The following is an 18,451-nucleotide window of genomic DNA, read 5'->3' on the forward strand; positions in this document are numbered from 1 at the left end:
TCCGGGGGAGCCCAGGTCTACCCCTGCAATTTGAAGGGGTTGGTAGACCTGGACTCCTCCAGAGGCCAGGTCTACCCCTGCAATGGAAAGGGGTTGGTAGACCTGGACTCCTTCGGAGGCCTGGTCTACCCCTGCAATGGAAAGGGGTTGGTAGACCTGGCCTCCGGAGGGGGGGTGCTCCAGGGCAGGGGGAGGGGAAGATCAAGCCAGGGGGTGGAGGAGAGGTGGAGGAGACGGGGAACCGGCGGGATAGGGGATCCGGCGGGATAGGGGGGGAACTTCCCTCCTCCTGCTGCTTCCTCCTCTTCCTCATAGGTGTGGAGGTTCCCCTCTCCCGCGAGTATCACGGGTCCCCCACTTGTTATATTATATTATTTAACACAATGGCTGAACTTCCATTTATGGCTAATTTACTAAACTGTATTTGATATGATTAATTGTATTTAACCACTTTCTGCATATGTCCCCACACAGTACCTACATATTTATTGTTTCCCAGCATTGCGCCCATTAAACCACTTGAATAAAATCCAATAATATATGGCCAGTAAAACATGTATAAACAAAGCATGAATCATGCCATTGGGCACAATCCACCAGTTCTCCAGTGCAAGTTTGTTTGTTTTGCTTTTTTTTTTTTTACATGAATGGACATAGAGTAACAACACAGTAACATGACCAAGCTGCTTCCACTCAATTGGAGAAGAATTTTCGGGTCATTTGTATCTATGGTCAATCCAGTCAGATTAAGCTGTCTATAAACAGACCTATACTTATTCTAGGCTCCACTTGCTGTACAAGTATTGTACAGAGTTTGCTTTCCTGAGAAACACAGCTCTCATGTTTTCTAAATGGTATTTCTAACCCTACAATTGTACAAAATGTTTTAAAACATGCAGATAGTGTCTAGTGTAGAGATTCCTCAGAAGTTAAAGGGAAATGGGGCTGGCTGTGCAACACTGCTTAACGGCACTTTAAAGGATCAATGTTCAATGGGGAACAATGATGCTGGCATAGAAGTAACTGAATCAGCTGCCATATGTGTGTGTGTTTGTTTGTTTGTGTGTGTGTGAAGGTACCTTCTATAGAGTTAGACCATTGGTTTATCTAGCAGACTAATAATTTCTTCAAATTCTAGCATTTTTCCAAGACTTGAGCAATGTGATTGATTCCTATAGTACTTTGGAACACCATGAGAAGCAGAAATTGGAAACAATTCTTGTATTACTTAAAAATATGAACCATACCTCACAGAGCCCGTATAAAAATATGACTGAAGTGATGTAATTGGAATACTAATGAGAAAGATGAATTTAGCTGAGGAATTTTGAATAATGCATTAAAAAACTTAACAGTATATCACTTATGATCAATACTGTCACAGTTTGTAATTTCTGGTTTGCAATTACTATTCTGGATACATACTGTCTTATAAGCATTACTTATTTTCTCAACTGATCATACAGAGTTCCCTGTAATGTGTTTAGTATCTGGATCTGGACCGTCTTTCAGCTTTTGTGTGTGTCTAGCTATTGGTTACAAAAACATGTTTACTTGTAATTGTAATTTGTTAATTGTGTGTTTTCTTATTTTCAGTACAGGAAGTAGTTATCTGCCATATTAAGTACTTTTGTAGCATCAAGTACTTTTGCAGAAATAGAAAGAGAAGGTGTTTTATCCTACTTTACCATTCTCAAACATTGATCTACTAGTGACGGATAAAAACAAATATCTTCTGCAGGGGTCATTTCGTAGAAAAAGAGCTAGGGGAACTCATTAGCATAATTCATTAGCATATGCCACACCCCCTGACATCACCGGAAGTGTGTCATAAGGCCACATCCCCTGACATCACCGGAAGTGTGTCATAAGGCCACACACCCCGCCCCCAACAGTCCCGGCCGCCGCCGGCAGCAAGCCCCATGAGGGGCCCGGCGGTGGACCTGCAAGGCCGGCGGGAGTGCAAGGAAGCCCCGCAAAGGCCCTCCTTGGCCCCAGGCAGGCAGGGGTGGGGAGAGGCAGGGAGGAAGCAACTTACCCTCCCTCTTCTCCTGCCTCCTCTTGGCTGAATGAGGGCCGGAAGCGGGGCGGCCGGAAGCAGGGGGCGGGGCTTCGTCATGTGCCCCGCCCCCCGTACCTCACCTGGGGGAACTGCGTTCCCCCGCGTTCCCCCCCGAAATGACCTCTGATCTTCTGGAAGATAATAACACAAATTAAATGGTACCACAGGGTACAAGTCCACAGCTTCTCCAATGAAATCTCAGGCTGGATGATGTCCCATGTAATTCATTACAGCTGTGTTACTAAAAAGAAAATCTAGCTTCTAGAAGAACTATACAGTGTTTCATACCTGCAACAGAGCATAACTGAACAAAAAATATTGGAGAAAAACAGAAAGCCTGTGTACTGTGATATGCATTCCCTTGCAGATGATTGACAGTCAAAAGCTGTGCTTGTTTCCTCAGAAATATAGACAAGCGAGTATAGAAGTATACTCTAACAGTACTAAAACCTAAATTTGCTTTTTGTACATAGAAACAGGTTTATCAAAATTGGGCAACATGCATTTATCTTAGCTTTGGAAATCTATTCTGAAGTATTACTCTAGATTTACTATTGATAAAATGCTACTAGCTCTAGTGTCCATTTTTAATATACAAGGAAATGTTCGGTTATCGGCTTCTTGTCCCACTAAGTCACGATCTTAAATGTTTAACTTTTTTAAATACATCTTAACATTACAGCATGAAGACTGTTCCCAAGTTGATTGTAGACAAAAGGCTGATCAATACGAAGACACAGATTTCAAAGGTTTGCACACGTTATCATGGTAAGGAAGGGGCCACTAACCAGAGCCAGCTCAGCATGGAAGAGGGCTGAATCAGCTGGCCCTTCCTCCTCAAAGGACTGGGCAGTGCAGAAAAAGGAATCTTCCTTAGCAGAAACATAGCCCTCTTCTGGTGAAAGCTGCAGAAAGAATGAAGCTCTTGAGTCGGAGGATGGCCAATATTCAGACATGCAAAGTGAGTAATGTTGAGGGAATCTTAGAAAGTAGAATGATTTGTGAAGCTCAGAGGACAGATCACTGGAAATGATCTTATAGGCATAGGTGATAATTTACAAGGCGGGGGGGGGGGGAAACAGTGGGAAATTATATACTGGTGCCCAGGATTTTGAAATGTTTTTAGTCCTACACAAGTGATACCTTTACTACCAATGCTGGCATCACAAATACTGATTTTTTTTCTAGCCCTGCTGATGAATATCTGCTTTTTAAAAATAATTTCCCTAATTCCCTACATGTCTAATAAACCTTTTAAAAAAACAAACAAACAAACTGGAATTAACCATATTTCGCCCCAGTGAATTCAATCCCATTTATTCCCAGGCCCTAAAAACAACTGCTTGGAAGTAATTTCCACCGAAATCATTTGCACTTACCTCTAAGATGAAGTATAAACCAGCTTAATTATAAATAGTTCTACCTAACAGGATTGTGGATCTAACTGTAAGCCACTGAGAGAGTTATCTAAACAGACGTTTTTATAAACCTGCTATAAACTGCTTATTACCCCATCATTGCCATTTTCAACATAAACCTGATCAAGCAGGAAAATATTTGGTCAAGCATAATCCTTGTTTCCATTATCTTGACAGCAATATTTTGCATAAATAAATAAATAAAGAAGCCAATAGGAATGCCATAAAATGTGGAACATGGGCTGATATAAAACAGCAGCCTTCAGCCTTTCTAGAGCAGATGCAAGTATATGATAACAGAGCCATGTGACAGGAAAACAAGGAGCCAGAATTATGATCTCACCAATGTCAAGGCCAGGACTATGGGCAGCAGCCCCATAAACCCAGGGACAGGAAACACCAGGGAGAGATGACACCAGCAGGTGTACCTTAGTGAAGAACAAGGCAAGGGTCAGATCCCTGGAGGAATCCTCTCCATCTCACCATCTTGCTGTTCCTCTCAACATGTGCACAAAAAGAAGCAACAGCTATGGTGCCCTTGCCCTCTATGTATGAGTACTAGCAGCTAGTTTTTTCAAAAAGTTGCAAAAAATGCTGACTCTTGAGGAGCTTGCAACCAAAGTGAGGGACCTAACTCATGGTTGAAAACCACCAATTTGAAAGGTATTGTGTCTGAACTAAACAGAGGTTTGAAGAACTGGCAAGTTGGGGGGGGCAGGTAAATTGGGTAAATCGTTTAGGAGGGCAATCTAGGAATGTGCCATCACTGGAACAAAGAAATGTATGCAGATCCATGTAGTGTGGGAGTCAATGCCACTCTCACAGCATCTTCAGCTTTTTAAAAAACTACTGATTATGTATCACAGCTTAGTAGCAACAATGTTTATTTTATGGGCTCTTTCAAAATACAAGTGTATTCTGTTTCTGGGTAATACAGGCTAAAAAGGAGAGACTATTGCTAAGTTCATATTTCAATTTTTCCACAAATTTCCTGTTTAGTTTTCTGGGTGGGGAAAACTTTTCACATGGTCTCAGAGTTTTCAGAAAGGCTGCATCTCTTGGCCAAATCAGTATTTTTAATATGCAGGACACTAGAGAGGCTAAGGGAAGCAAAACAAAAATGGGGGGGGGGGACCAGTGTTTCTCCCCAAGGGTTGGTTTTCTTTCTTTCTTTCTTTTTTGGGGGGGAGTATACCTTAACATTATCATGCCCAATGAAGGCTATTCCCAAGCCAGACCAATATGCTATTGAATGACAGCACTGTTTCCATAAATCTCAAGCAGATATTTTTGCAAATTAGAGGCAGTGGGGATTGGGTCACAAATGCATGTTCATTAGTTGAAACTGCGGCATCAAGAAGTGACTGGCACATGTTTCAGTAAGTAATGACACATCACAGACAGATCTTCACATCACCTTCACACAGCCCTGACTTCGATGGCACAGGCTAGTCTAATTTCATCAGCTCTTGGGAGCTAAGCCCCTAGTTGCCCCCAGTTAGTATTTGGATGGGAGACCACCAAGGAAGTCCACGGTCGTTACAGAGAGGTAGGCAATGGCAAACCATCTCTGTTAGTATCTTGCCTTGAAAACCCCAAGATGGGTTGCCATAAGTTGGCTGCACATACACAGTTCAAACATAAAGCACATAAAGCTAACATCCTTACGGGCAGTGGCTTAGCGACTCCTATTCTAACTGTCCCCATGGGTGCTCCTTTCAGTGCTTGCACAGCTTCCTCCAGGCTGCCGTTTTCCAAGTTGATGTCATTGACAAACATGAGCCTGTCTCCTGGAAGGAGCCGGCCATCCTGTTCAGCAACTCCCCCAGGGACAAGGGAGCGGATCACAATCACTGTGTTGGCAGGGTCCACTGGGTCCTTATTAAATAAGGGGAAAAGGAGGAGAAAACCAATTTTATGAGTTCAAACAATTTAAAATAAATAAACAAACTATGAGTAAAGCTTCCTCATGAAAGACAGTGTTTAAGATCTTTACCAGACATTTTATTTCAAGGCAAGCATGGGTTTGCTCCAAACACTAATGTTAATCCATTCTTGCATGGAGCTCCTATGCGCACAAGAAAGCACAACTTCAGCTACAAAAGGCACTGTGCCATATAATAAGAAGCATTTTTTCTTTCTCATTCTACTCAGGCATATGGAAGTGTTCATGTATGCTAAAAGACTGGCAATTCCAGGCAGTGATCAGCTGAATGGCTACTCGTGATAAGTGCCTCCCTATAATTAATACTTGATCATACCCAAATATAACACTGAAAAAAATAGCAAGAATATAATGTAGTTTAAGTTTTAAAACACTTATGGAAAAGTACTTCAAGTACATCTGAGATACAATTTACTGATTACAGGCAAAAACCTTCCGTTTATGAGTTTAAGTACTACAAAGCCCTTTTTAGAAACCTGTGATCTAGGTTAAAACACTCCACTTGACCATAATAAGTAATGCAGCCTGAACCAAGAGTTTACACATCAGGTTTTTCAATATGGGATTTTCCCCTCATCGGTTCTAGCCCCACACTGCTTCAGCTTATCTCCTGACTTCTGCATGCTTTTTTGTGCCTTTAGTTTTTTGTTGCTGTTGTTATTGTTGTTTTCCCAATTTTTTTGAGATAACTTTTACCCCAAACTTTTCCTGGGAGCTGATTTTTGAGTCACCTTTTCCCTTGTGCATAATAACTCTGTGATTTTCTTCGTCCCACACATTCCCACCCACCTCCAGCCTACTTTAAATTATTAGATGGTCATCACTGTCAAACTACTCCCTCTCCTTCCCACTGAAGAAAAGCAGTTTCATTTTTTTTGCTAAATGGTACTAAAATATCAATAATAATAAAGTGTTGTAATGAGAAATTCATCAGGTTCTCTGAATTCCCAGTTTTCATTTTTAAAAAGTAAGTTTCTACTTCCCTTGTGGAGATATAAGAAAAAAGGTATATCTTAGCAAGAGAAGTGGCTAGACACTTTTTGAATGAAAGCTGAGAATTCAGAGAACCTGAAGAATCCACCACTAGAAAGTATACCAATATATCGCTATTATAGTGCCTTTTTTATCAATAAGAGCACGTGCAAAAAATAAAAAGGAGGGAGTGCTGTGACACCGCCAATGACAAAAGGATGGCCCCTTGAAAATCCTGATTATTTAAGGCACATGCATATGAAAATAAACTGACTCAACAACTGTTAAAATGCAGAGGGAGGGCAGACGTGTGGAATAACCATGTCCAGACTGATTCCAATGCTTGTGGACTGACTGCCAAGAAAACAGGGGTAAGTCAAGGAAGTGGAAAAGCCCATCTAGCTACCAGCCACCCTCCTTGCCCCACCTTAATGGAAATCAAGTTGGACAGAATCAGACATTAGAAGCGTATGAGATACTAGTATCAAGAAGATTAATTCAGCCTCATTAGATATTAAACACTGAAAACTACCATGGCATCTGTAGTAATTTATGCTATGCTCTTCAGTATAGTCATCTTTCCAAGTGATATGCTATTATTAGGTGATTACTGAAAAGTATACTATCAAATGCCTGGGATGTTAATGCGGTTTATATCTGACCTTCTATAGGCACAATTATTCTTATTATCTATGATATGAGATAATCAATTTGGAATGAAGGAACAAAAATTAGTTTTGATAATAAGGTCTGATGCTTACATTGCCTCCAAATCTTATTTAAGGGGAGACAAAATACATTGAAGTAGCTATTTCCTTTCTGTGAAACAAAGAATTCAAAAATGACCTGGTAATCCAATATGCTAAAGCCAAGTCCCATGCTCCCTTTTTCTAGCTCAATTTGCTGTATTTCTGTTTCCCACATTGCCAAAGAAGATCCCTGAACATCATCAGTGTTCTGTCCTATGTTAGCCATTTCCAAATCAGCATCATCTGTCTCTGAAGAACCAAGTAGTCCACCAAGATCTATATGAGACTGGAAAAAGATTACAAAAAATATGTAAGAAATCAATATGTAAATAAATATGTAAGAATTGTACTTCCATACATTATTTACAATGAATACAGTATTCTTAGAAAAGAGGCTGATACAATATAAAGATATAGCAATGTGTTACCAAGTTATAAATTCTGTGAGTCAAAGTATCACATACCACTACTCCATCCAGAACATCTACGTCGAAGATACATTTTCAAATAAAACATGTTTGTGCGCGCACACAAAGAGTACTGCAGACTAAATGTGGATCTGAGTATTGAACAGTGGCAGACCAGGAAGCCAGTTCTGACTTCCCTGCACATTTTCTAGCATCTGAAGTGATCAACTACACAAGCTTGCATTGTACGGATAGACTAATAAGGAGTGGGGGTGGGGGAGAGGAAGGAGAATGAACAAGTTCCTTTTCAAATGTCATAAAGATATGTGGAGAAAAAGAAGCAGAAGGATGTTTTGTTCTGTTTTTGTACTTCCAATCACATCTGCATTCCAAATCTCTGAAGACACATATGTAAATTTTTATTTTATTTTCAATTAGATATTTATAACCATAGTATTTTGCAGCAATCAAATTCATTAGGCTTTACTGTTTGCACAGCAGTGCTGCTTCACAAAATGCCAGACAATTTCTAGCTTGCTTGTCCTCACAAAAAAAAACAACCCTAGACACAGTTCAGTGTGCCCTTCTTTTACTTGAATTTCTTCAATGCCATTCTCCCAAGCTGTGTAACAAAACTGTTTTGAAATAGAAGTTGGCTTTGAAAGCAGTTTGTGATGTTGCATGGAAGGATCTGGCATTCAAAGGGGGGGGGGATCCTGCTGGGCCTACCCAAGAGTTTGGGTAGATCTAACATAACCACAGTAGTTTGACTGAATCCACCCTGTGAATCTAAAGTAGGGATTTAAACCAGGCATTCCAAATTCAAGCCGGTGTAAGACTCCAGATGGTGCTTGAGTCTGGACTTGCTCTTTATAAAAGTCAAACTCTATTTATCTGATTTTTTTCCTGATCCTATTTTTCCCTGCATCAAAGATGTCTACATTCCCACCATTTCTTTTTTTAAATACCCTACTGCAGTTACTGTAGTAATCCTGTATAAATGGAATTAACTCTTAAATTGCAGCAAGGTTTTAAGCTCTAAAATGGCATACATCAAGCAGCAATGGCTGCTGAGACAACCAAACAGAATGGGAGATATTCAGTAACACAAACCACTTCCTGCACTCCACCACACCCAGACAGCTACCACTGATGTTCAACAATTTAATAACAAATGAATCTTTTGCTGTAACCGAGAAATAAGATTACTGATATCCACACCAGTATGTCTACCAATATAACCCAAAGGGTGACATAACTGTTAGAAGAACAGAGACAAGATTCTTCGTTGTTTGCATTTGTAAAGTTCACTCTGCAATTGTGAGGAAGTCACAAGACTACAGCTAACTTGTGAGCAAAAGGCTTATCACAGTATCTTCTCACTATATCGTTACTGTAAGTTACCACATTCCCCCAGGAGAAGCAGCCAAGAAGAAATACAGCCAAGGCACATAGCCTGTGACTCCATCTGTTTTAGAATGAGTTGAGGCAATTCTGCCCTTGTTGGGGCATAAGGGCAGGTGAAGCCACAGCACAGAATGAGTGCTTGGAATGGCTTTCGGATAGTACATACCAGCTAGAAAGGGAAGTTAAGGCGGAACAGGCCTTTCTTTTACCTGTTCCCTTCCAATTGCTCACTCCATGTTTGGCCCCAAAAGGCCAATCTACAGAACAGGGACAGCACCCCTTCACACACCAACACATGTTTTTATATTATATTACCTGCTCTGTCATCTGTGATTCATCCAATATGGACTGACTAATAGGTGGAGCAGCTGCACGGCAACACACCATTACTACCTTGATGGGAAGTTCTTTTAAAATATTTACAACATTCTTGTGATTTTCTCCAAGCAAAGATATTCCATTTACCTGTTGACAGAGAACAAAATATTTAATAGAGACAAAAAGGAAAAATACTTTTTAAGGAAAGCACACTGTAATCCCAGGATTTAGCTTTTTTCTGAATAAAGCCCTATAATAATCTGAAGCAAAATGAATATGTTAAAATAAAGTTCAGATTCTGAATATATACATGTATACATTTCTGTCAATGGGATGCATAACATACCACGCATATTCATATAGGGTTGCCAAGTCCATCTTCTGCCCCCAGCGGGGGACTTTGGGGGCGTTCCTGGAGGGGGCAGGGCATCGCTGACGTGATGACATCATGTTGGGGACGTTCGCTGCCCCCTGCCCCCCCCGCGTGCCCAATCTCCAGAAACGCCAGTTTCCTGCACTTAAAGGAGCCAGCGTTTCCCTTTTAAGTACAAGGAGCCGGCGTTTCCCTTTTAAGTGCACGGAGCTGGCATTTCCCTGCAAGCCTGATCTCAAGTGGAGATCGGGCTTGGGAGGAAACGCGGGTTCCATGAACTTAAAGGCAGCCACCCCTCTCTCTCTCTTAATCATTTATTTTCATTTTTCATAAAAGATAACAAGCATATCATACAAATATCCTCATAATCCTTTCGGAGTCTTATCCATCATGTTCAAACCATACATAAAAACGCATCCATCTTTCCGCAAATACTTTATCGTCCTTCCCTTTAAGCATTAAGCTTAACTTATCTATTTCTGCCATTTCCAATAGTTTACACATTAAGTCTTCTTTCTTCGGGATATAATCCTGTTTCCAAAATTTAGCTAGCAAAATTCTTGCTGTAGTAAGAATTATCACAATCATATATTTATCTTTCCACCTGTAGGAATCTGATATCATGTTTAACAACATCGTTTCCGGAGTTAGCTGAATTTTTATATTTATCATTCTCCAAATTATATTCTGAATCATTTTCCAAAAATCCTGCACCTTTGGACACCTCCAACACATATGAATGAAGGTACCCACGTTGTTATCACACTTCCAACAATTCTTGGAAAGTGCCGAGTTACACTTGGCTATTTTATCCGCGACCAGTACCATCTATGGAGTATCTTGTATATGTTTGCTTTGTAATTGGTACTTCTCATTAGTTTTATTGACTTCCAAGTTTTCCTCCAATCCTCTATATTTATTTCATGCCCTACATCCTTACACCAAGCTTTCATTGTATTGGTAGCCCCCTCTTGTACCCGATCTTCCAATAACCATTTATACAATTTTTGAATCATTTTATCGCTGTTTGATGCCCATATTCTGTCTAACTGGAGTTTGCCATCCTCAAACCCTACTTTTAGATCTTTGGCATATATGGACTGTAGTTGGAGTGTCTCCCACCAAGATAGTTCTATTTTGTTCTGGGACAGTAGCGCCTCTCTGGATTTAAGATTATTATTTTTATCTAGGAGGGTGTCGTAGCTTTCTCTATCCCAAGGGTCTAGAAGTGTTGGTGTAATGAAGGCCTCTAGCGGTGACACCCATCTTGGTGTCCTTTCATATTGTTTTCCTTTAATCTCATTCCATACCCGGATTAGCGCGCCTCTTAGTATGTGATGTTTAAAGTTATAGTGTATTTTATCCTTCCTGTACCATAAGTAGGCGTGCCATCCCATTCTTAGGTCGTGCCCTTCAAGTTTCAAGTTCCTAATGTTAATAAACCGAATCCAATCCTTAACCCAACTTAACGCCGCTGCCTGATAGTATAACCTCCAATCTGGGAGTCCAAACCCTCCTCTTTCCTTTCTATCCTGTAGGGTTGTTAGCTTAATTCTAGCTCTTTTGGGATACCAGATAAATTTCTTGATGACTTTCTCTAAATCTAGAAAAAATTGCTGATTTCTTAGTACCGGAAGATTCTGTACTAAAAATAGATATTTAGGTAACACATTCATTTTGACCGCGGCTATCCTGCCCATTAATGATATCTGTAGTTTTTCCCAATGATGTAACTCTCTTTTAATCTCTTCAATCAACTTATAATAATTGTCTTCTATAAGGGTTGTACTTTTATTAGAAACTATTATTCCTAAATATTTCATTTTTTTCACTACTTCCATTCCTGTTCTTAGATTGATTTATCAGATTAGCTGTGCAATTTTTAGTAATTATTTTTGTTTTATTCTGATTAATCTTTAACCCAGCTTGTTCTCCAAATCCCCTTACTAGTTCCAGCAGGTAGTTTATTGTCTCTGCAGGCTCTTCCAAGATAAATACTATGTCATCTGCATATGCTATTACTTTAAATTCCTCACCCTGTACCTTTAGACCACGTATTTGTTGGTCTCTCCTTATCATGTTGTTTAATGTTTCCAAGGCAAATATAAATAATAAAGGTGAAAGTGGGCAACCCTGCCTTGTTCCTTTTTGGATTTCAATATCTGCTGTCATATCGCCATTTAGAATTACCCTTGCCGTTTGTTTTCTATATATTGCCCGTATCATTGCTTCAAAGTGTTCACCACATTCCCAGATCTTTATTTTCTGAAGAATAAATTCCCATGATAAGTTATCAAACGCTCAACAGAGAAGGGAGAGGGGTGGTTGTGGGTGTTGGGGGCGGGGCTTCCCCACTGGCCATCTGGCCGGCAGTGGGTAGAACCCCCCCAAAAAACCGGGGGACCCCTGGCAAACCGGGGGGGCTTGGCAACCCTATGTTCATAGTGGAACCAGAACAATATAACAAAGATAACAAAGATAACAAAGATAACAAAGATAACAAAGATAACAAAGATAACAAAGATAACAAAGATAACAAAGATAACAAAGATAAGGGATCAGTCATAACAGGGATCCAAATTTTATAAATCTTTTCATACCCTTCAAAAAAGTGACTGGTGGGGTGGGGGTGCTTAAAAAGCATGAAAGTGTTTGCATTTTCATCCCCTTGCCAATCAGCAGGTGCTCCAGCAACAAAACCATAATAGCATAATAAGACATCCAAATGCAGCTATTGTCTACTGGAAGCCAGAATTCAATGTCCTTTCTGGTGTAACTAGTCCTAGCCTGAAATTTCAAAGTGAGGGCAGTATGGCTTCACTTGCCTTCACAAATTTCACAATGTAGCCAAGTCTGATAAGCTCTGTCATTCCATTATTACATTTGCTATGCAGTCCTTGACTTTCTGGGATTACAAAGTGACAAAGATGAAACTCTGCAATAGTCAAAAGGAGCAGCTGATTCAGGAAATGATTGCTGAGAATTGTACAAAAATACAAATCAGCAGAAAGTAGAAGGCAGAGTTTGTTTCAACAACTTAAAAGCAGAAAAGTATTGAGAGGGTGAAAAGACCCTCTAGTGGTGACTTTATGAGCCTCGTATCAGATAACCTAGTACAATGTTATTTAATTGCCAGGCCTAATAGAGCTACAGCAAAATAAGGCCAGCAGTCACGTATATGGATCTGTTCTTATTTGGAATTAGATTGATAAATTCTGCTTCCAGAATCAATTAATCAAATCAATAAACCATTTGTTAGTCTAGCTTAAACATCAAAGATGTTCAATATAGGTCAGAAAGGCCCCCATACTTTCATCATTCTGCAGAGTGTGCAGAACAGAACTGTTCAACTGGGTCTTTTTGTATAGGGTTATATTCAATGCCTGTAAAATTTAAGGTAGCTTTCATTGCTATTTTTTTGGTTCATTGCTATTCTATTATGACTCGTTTCATTGTTTTGTTCACTGCCAGCTGCATGTGTCATACTACTGTATGCAATATACAGTTTAGTTCACTTTTCTAATTTTAATCCCATTTTATGGCACTGTTTATTGTATTTATACTGCTCCGATATTGTTAATGTTTTCTTATGTGTAATTCACCTTGAACGAGTCTCAGTGAGAAAGGTGGACTATAAATGAAGTCAGTTAAACAAATATATTATGCTTAGCACAATGTTTAAATGCAAAAATGGTACAGATTTAGAGTTCATTAAAATGTGACATTATGTGTTGGGAGATTATTTGATTTGGTGACTATAGATGAGAATTCCTGAAACCTTTCTCCTTGTTGCTGCACTTAATTTGCTGTTCTCTGTAATTTTATTTATGTGTTTTACACTGAAGATATTCCGCATGATTTTTATGTACTTTGGTGTATTTGGACTATTAGTACTTTCAGTTTAAACTAGCAATGGGAAGCGATGACAATAAGTAGTGAGGCAACTGCTGCACAGCAGGTTTCCTCAGTAAAATCAGTAAAGTACTCTTCCCCTCTGGACAACTCTAGAGAACTATAAAAAAAAATTGTTAAAAATTCATTTTGTAAAATGGATTAAGTTTAATTTGTTGGTTATACAGATGGAATGTAACCTCGTTTTTTGTTTAAATTATGAAATTGAGTATAATATATAGGGGTATGAAATACTTTTATGAAATATGAAATATATACTCAATAAAAATATAATTAAAAAAATCATTTTTTGAAATAAAAGGCAATATTCTAAGCCATCCTGATGCCAAATGAAGCATGATATTCCATGTAATCCTCCTCCTATCTTGAATTGAAGAAGGTGACTAACCCTGGCAACAAATAATCAATTTAATTATGACTGTATTCACATGACATTGTATAACAATGACAACATAGTCCTAAACAGAGTTATACCCTTCTAAGCCCATTGAAGTCAATGCCCTATGAATCACCCCAAGTCTCTTTGATGAGTCTGGAGGTCCTCTGTCTGCTTCACGTCCCTAGTTCAAAACCACGGCAGTGCTGCTTCACATTGCTGATCCAGATAATGAAACAAGAGGATGAATAGAGAGTTCAAAAACCTCTCCAGTTCTCAAGCCAAAACAATTACTTACAAGATTAACATGAATTTTCATTTTTCATCTTTTTTAGAACAGTAAAGCTCCCAATCAATTAAAGCAAAATGAAACCCCTAATTGTCACACATTTTGGTTTGCATGGAGACTACCAATGCCTGAGCCAGACCAACTTTAGAAAACATGGTGCCCTAAGAAGCATTGCTGAGACCCAGCTGCAGCACAGGAAGCATGTAACACAAATACAAAGAAGGAATTTCTAAATCACAGTTTGAATTTTTGTCACTATTGTCATCTGTTGGGAATGTCTCGTCCTCAAATACTACTGAATTAAACTTGTTCAAGAGGGTAGATCTGTGGGTTGTTCTTGGTTTTGGTGGGTTTTTTTACAAACTGCATTCATAGGAATGAATTTTGCACAGCAGAAGTTCATAGCACCCTCTTGTTTGTTATTGTGAAGTTGTACAAATACCGCTGTTGTTAAGTCTTTTATACCACTAGCCAGATTTTCCCTCTAACAGCTCCCTATGTGGAGACACACTAATATCTACATGCACAAATAATAAACACAAAAACTCAGGAGAACATCTTGTAAAGAGCTGAAGTAAATCAGAAATTGTTTTCATACTTCCAGTAATTCATCTCCGCTAAACAGCTTGCCGCATCGTCCAACTGGTCCTTCTGGCAAAACAGATCGGATAAAATGATGTCCCACTGTTGCTTCTAAGCTTATCCCCAGTCCACTGCTTTCACTAAACTTGTTCACGTGAGCTACCTGGAAAGAACACAAATAATGAATCTGCAGAATGCTATAAATCTGTTGTTTTTAAAATTACACTCATACATAGAAGGGAACAGTAGATTTCCAAGCAGCAACCATAGCATTTTACCACAGATGCTCAGCTTCCTAAACTACAAGCTCCCTTCTTTCAAACATCATCCCTTCTCATTGATTTCTCACATCAAAACAAGATGGAATCACAATGTAGGTTGAAAGGGAGCAGCCAGCTGTAACGTCCCATTCTCCTTTCCAAAGGGTAACAGATGCTGGTAGCTACAGCTGCCCCAGAGATGAAAGGTAGTCAGAGGGAGTTACAAATAAATGGAACGAATGCCACAATCAAAGGCCCCACACCTCCCGCTATAGCAGAAGTCAGCTTCCACGGGTGCCATAGGAACAATGGCTAACAAATACAGTATTCTGAAACGGAAATGTCTCCGATGTATCATAAAAGCCCTGGATGACAGATTCGGCACCAATACTGCCCACTGCTGTCACCCCCCTGGGAGCAGTAAAGCACACACAGGACGCACACCTGGCAATATAATCCTCTATGGGTTACTAATTCCCAGGTGGAGAAACATCTGTGGTAGTATGTGAAAGAGAGTTGTAGCAATGACCCTGCCCCTGAATTATGCTTAAATACCCTTTTTTGGAACTTTGGGTGTGTTCAAGGCTATAACACCAAAGATGCTTCTTGGACCATCTTGGACCAAGTACAGGACTTGCTATAAATTCTGAAATGAGATACACAAGCTAGACATAGGATACCTTGTTGTTCAATCACAAGTAAAATGATAGCTAAATAATGGATGTGATTGCCTGTTTAGTGTGAGTCACCTTGAATGTGACAATTTTGACAACACACCAACTCTCTGGCACACTGTGGCCTGGATGGCATGAGCAGGTCTGAGTGTGTAGGTGAAGAATCAGAAAAGGAGTTTAGTGGATCAATTGCCCCTCTTCAATTTCAACCATACAGTTCTCAATCCACACATTTAAAGTAGCAACTGTGGACAAGGGATATCCTAGAAAGCATGATTCACTTTGAATACTGTTTAACCTGAATGCCCTAACAACAACCATGGGCAGACTCCCTAACAAGGCAGACTATTTTCTTTCTAAAAATCAGAGCTAAAAGTATTGTTGCAGTACTTTAGCTGTAGTTCTTCCCACTCTGAGCTATGCCACAAAAAGGTAGAAGTATGAATTGTCAGCAGATGGCCAAAATGGAAGTAGATGAAGTGAGAAAGGATACTTTAAAAGAACGGTAGTTTCGTTTTAATTCATAAATCTATTAAAATGTCACAGTCAGAATCCATAATATTATATTTAAACTATAAATAAAATTGTTAAACTTACAGTGCCACCCTAAGCCGAGTTACACCCTGCTAAATTTATGGACTTCACTGAGCACAGAAGGGTGTACTGCTTAGAATTGCACTGTCAGTCTCATTTGCTTTTCTCTACTTCCTTTTGTGACAGAACCATACTTGATGTGCACATGATATTCTTGTGAAAAATAGTAAAAAGAATGTTACTCTCTCAGACTTCAAATTATTGCCTGAAATCCAGCACACAATTTCTTTAAACACCTTTCACCTTGGGAAAGGGGATCACTTTGGATTCAGACTGTAGGTATCAGTTTGATACAAAGGAAAATTAACTTGAAGTTCTTGGTATGTTTACATCACCTTATTGTTCCTTATACCAATTCAGAGGTCTAAAGGTCAAATTATATGTTACACGGGCAATCCCAAAGTTCCCTTTCATATAAAAAACCAGGTAGCGTAGGCTGATACAGATTGGAGACATGGCCCTGGGACACAGGAATTCCTCTGGCATTTCCCAAGTAGGAATCCTCCCACGCTCACAAGTTGCTATTAGCTGTGGTAGAAAAAGCTATAAAGACAGTACAGGTGACTGTCTTGTCCTCTACATGGGCTAATAGCAGCATCAAGCCCAATTTCTCTCAGAGAAACATAATGGTGACAAAGGGTTAAATTATTCCACACCCAGCACTGTGGCCCCAATGGAAATCAGGCCCCTTGTGGCTGGTTTTTAGCATTAATGGAAACATCTGGAAGCCCAGTCACAGACTTCCCCGTAACTTCACATAAGAGGCCTAAAATACTATATGCCTTACATCTGCTCATAATTGAAATGTGATATTTACACTTGATTTCTCTTGACATTAAATCTCCCATTAATAATCGTTCCATGTAATGTAAATAATGAGTGAGAATCTCAAGTACGCTCTGTGGTATCTTACATAAAAAATGGTATGGGGCCAGCTCATTATCACTCACAGATACCCTGCAAAGGGTGAGGCAAATGTAAATTTGATTCAATACATTGGAATGCTGCAAGGAGTCTTGACTCCCCACTAAATATTTATATGTTGTACATGTACTGAAGCCTTGTTCTGGATAGCCCAGGCTAGCATGATCTCATCAGGTCTCAGAAACTAAGCAGTGTCAGTCCTGGTTAGTATTCAGAAGGGAAATCACCAAAGAAGTTCAGGGTCACAACTCAGAGGCAGGCTATGGCAAACGAACATCTCTTGCCTTTAAAACCCTACAGGGCTGCCATAAGTCAACTGCAACTTGCACCGCCACATGAAGTGACATAAAGACATCTCACATTTCACCCATTTTGGGACACCTCTACTCTACACACAATATTCTTGCTAAATCAGATCAGAAATATTTGAAGGGGTACAAATCATTTTCCCTAGAACCCTCTATTTTATTTTCTATTCGTACTAAAATATGTTATAATTTTTAAAAAGATGTTTAAACGTTAAAAAGACTAACACAAGGTTCTTTAAAAACAATTGAGAGAAACTTACCTATAAAGCACAAAGACAACTATTAACAGTAAGACCTTGAGTTTACATACCACAACCTCATAATTTGTCCCCACAATCCTCTGCCACTTGTTCAGCAATGCCTCTTCTCCTTCTTCTGTGGACAATAGTTGAAAACCTGAAAAATGCAGTACAGAAGTTTAGGGATACAAAGATAGATTAGATAGACAGACAGACTGACAGACCGACCATTCATAACAGTGTTGCTGATATTTAGATAATTTTTATTTATTTATTTATTTATTTATTATTAAATTTATATCCCACCCTCCCCCGTAGGGCTCAGGGCGGCTTACATGGCAAGAAATCTTGCTAGTAAAACATCAATAATTTAATAACATTTAAAACATATTATACAGTTTAAAACCCTCTCAATGCATTAAAATGCTCAACTACAATTCATCCATTCCGGAATCTCAGAGAAGATGACAACCACATCCACAACCAGACATCCCCGGTAGGCATTCCATGTCCTCCATAATAGATGTTAAACAGATGTTTCTTCCTTCCTTCCTTCCTAGGGCCCTTCCCCCCCCCAATGATGGTAATGTAACCGGGGCGGCGGCGGCCCCTAGTCGAAGGCCTGGTGGAAGAGCTCCGTCT

At 39.6% G+C, this 18,451-nt stretch overlaps 1 protein-coding gene across 1 annotated transcript in view; it reads right to left on the minus strand.

Moving 5' to 3' along the window:
* The window catches only part of MPDZ (multiple PDZ domain protein), a 113,289-nt gene that overhangs the window by 65,023 nt on the left and 29,815 nt on the right, over positions 1–18,451 (minus strand). The window contains exons 12-17 of the mRNA XM_015413485.1: positions 17,881–17,966; positions 14,827–14,973; positions 9,276–9,425; positions 7,244–7,432; positions 5,149–5,358; positions 2,851–2,967 (exon numbers count right to left, since the gene is read on the minus strand). Of these exons, the coding sequence (XP_015268971.1) occupies positions 2,851–2,967; positions 5,149–5,358; positions 7,244–7,432; positions 9,276–9,425; positions 14,827–14,973; positions 17,881–17,966 (899 nt within the window). The remainder of the gene's footprint in view (positions 1–2,850; positions 2,968–5,148; positions 5,359–7,243; positions 7,433–9,275; positions 9,426–14,826; positions 14,974–17,880; positions 17,967–18,451) is intronic.

The sequence above is a fragment of the Gekko japonicus genome, unplaced genomic scaffold, assembly GCF_001447785.1.
Source record: "Gekko japonicus isolate JY-2015 unplaced genomic scaffold, Gekko_japonicus_V1.1 scaffold155, whole genome shotgun sequence".
Classification (NCBI taxonomy): Eukaryota; Metazoa; Chordata; class Lepidosauria; order Squamata; family Gekkonidae; genus Gekko; species Gekko japonicus.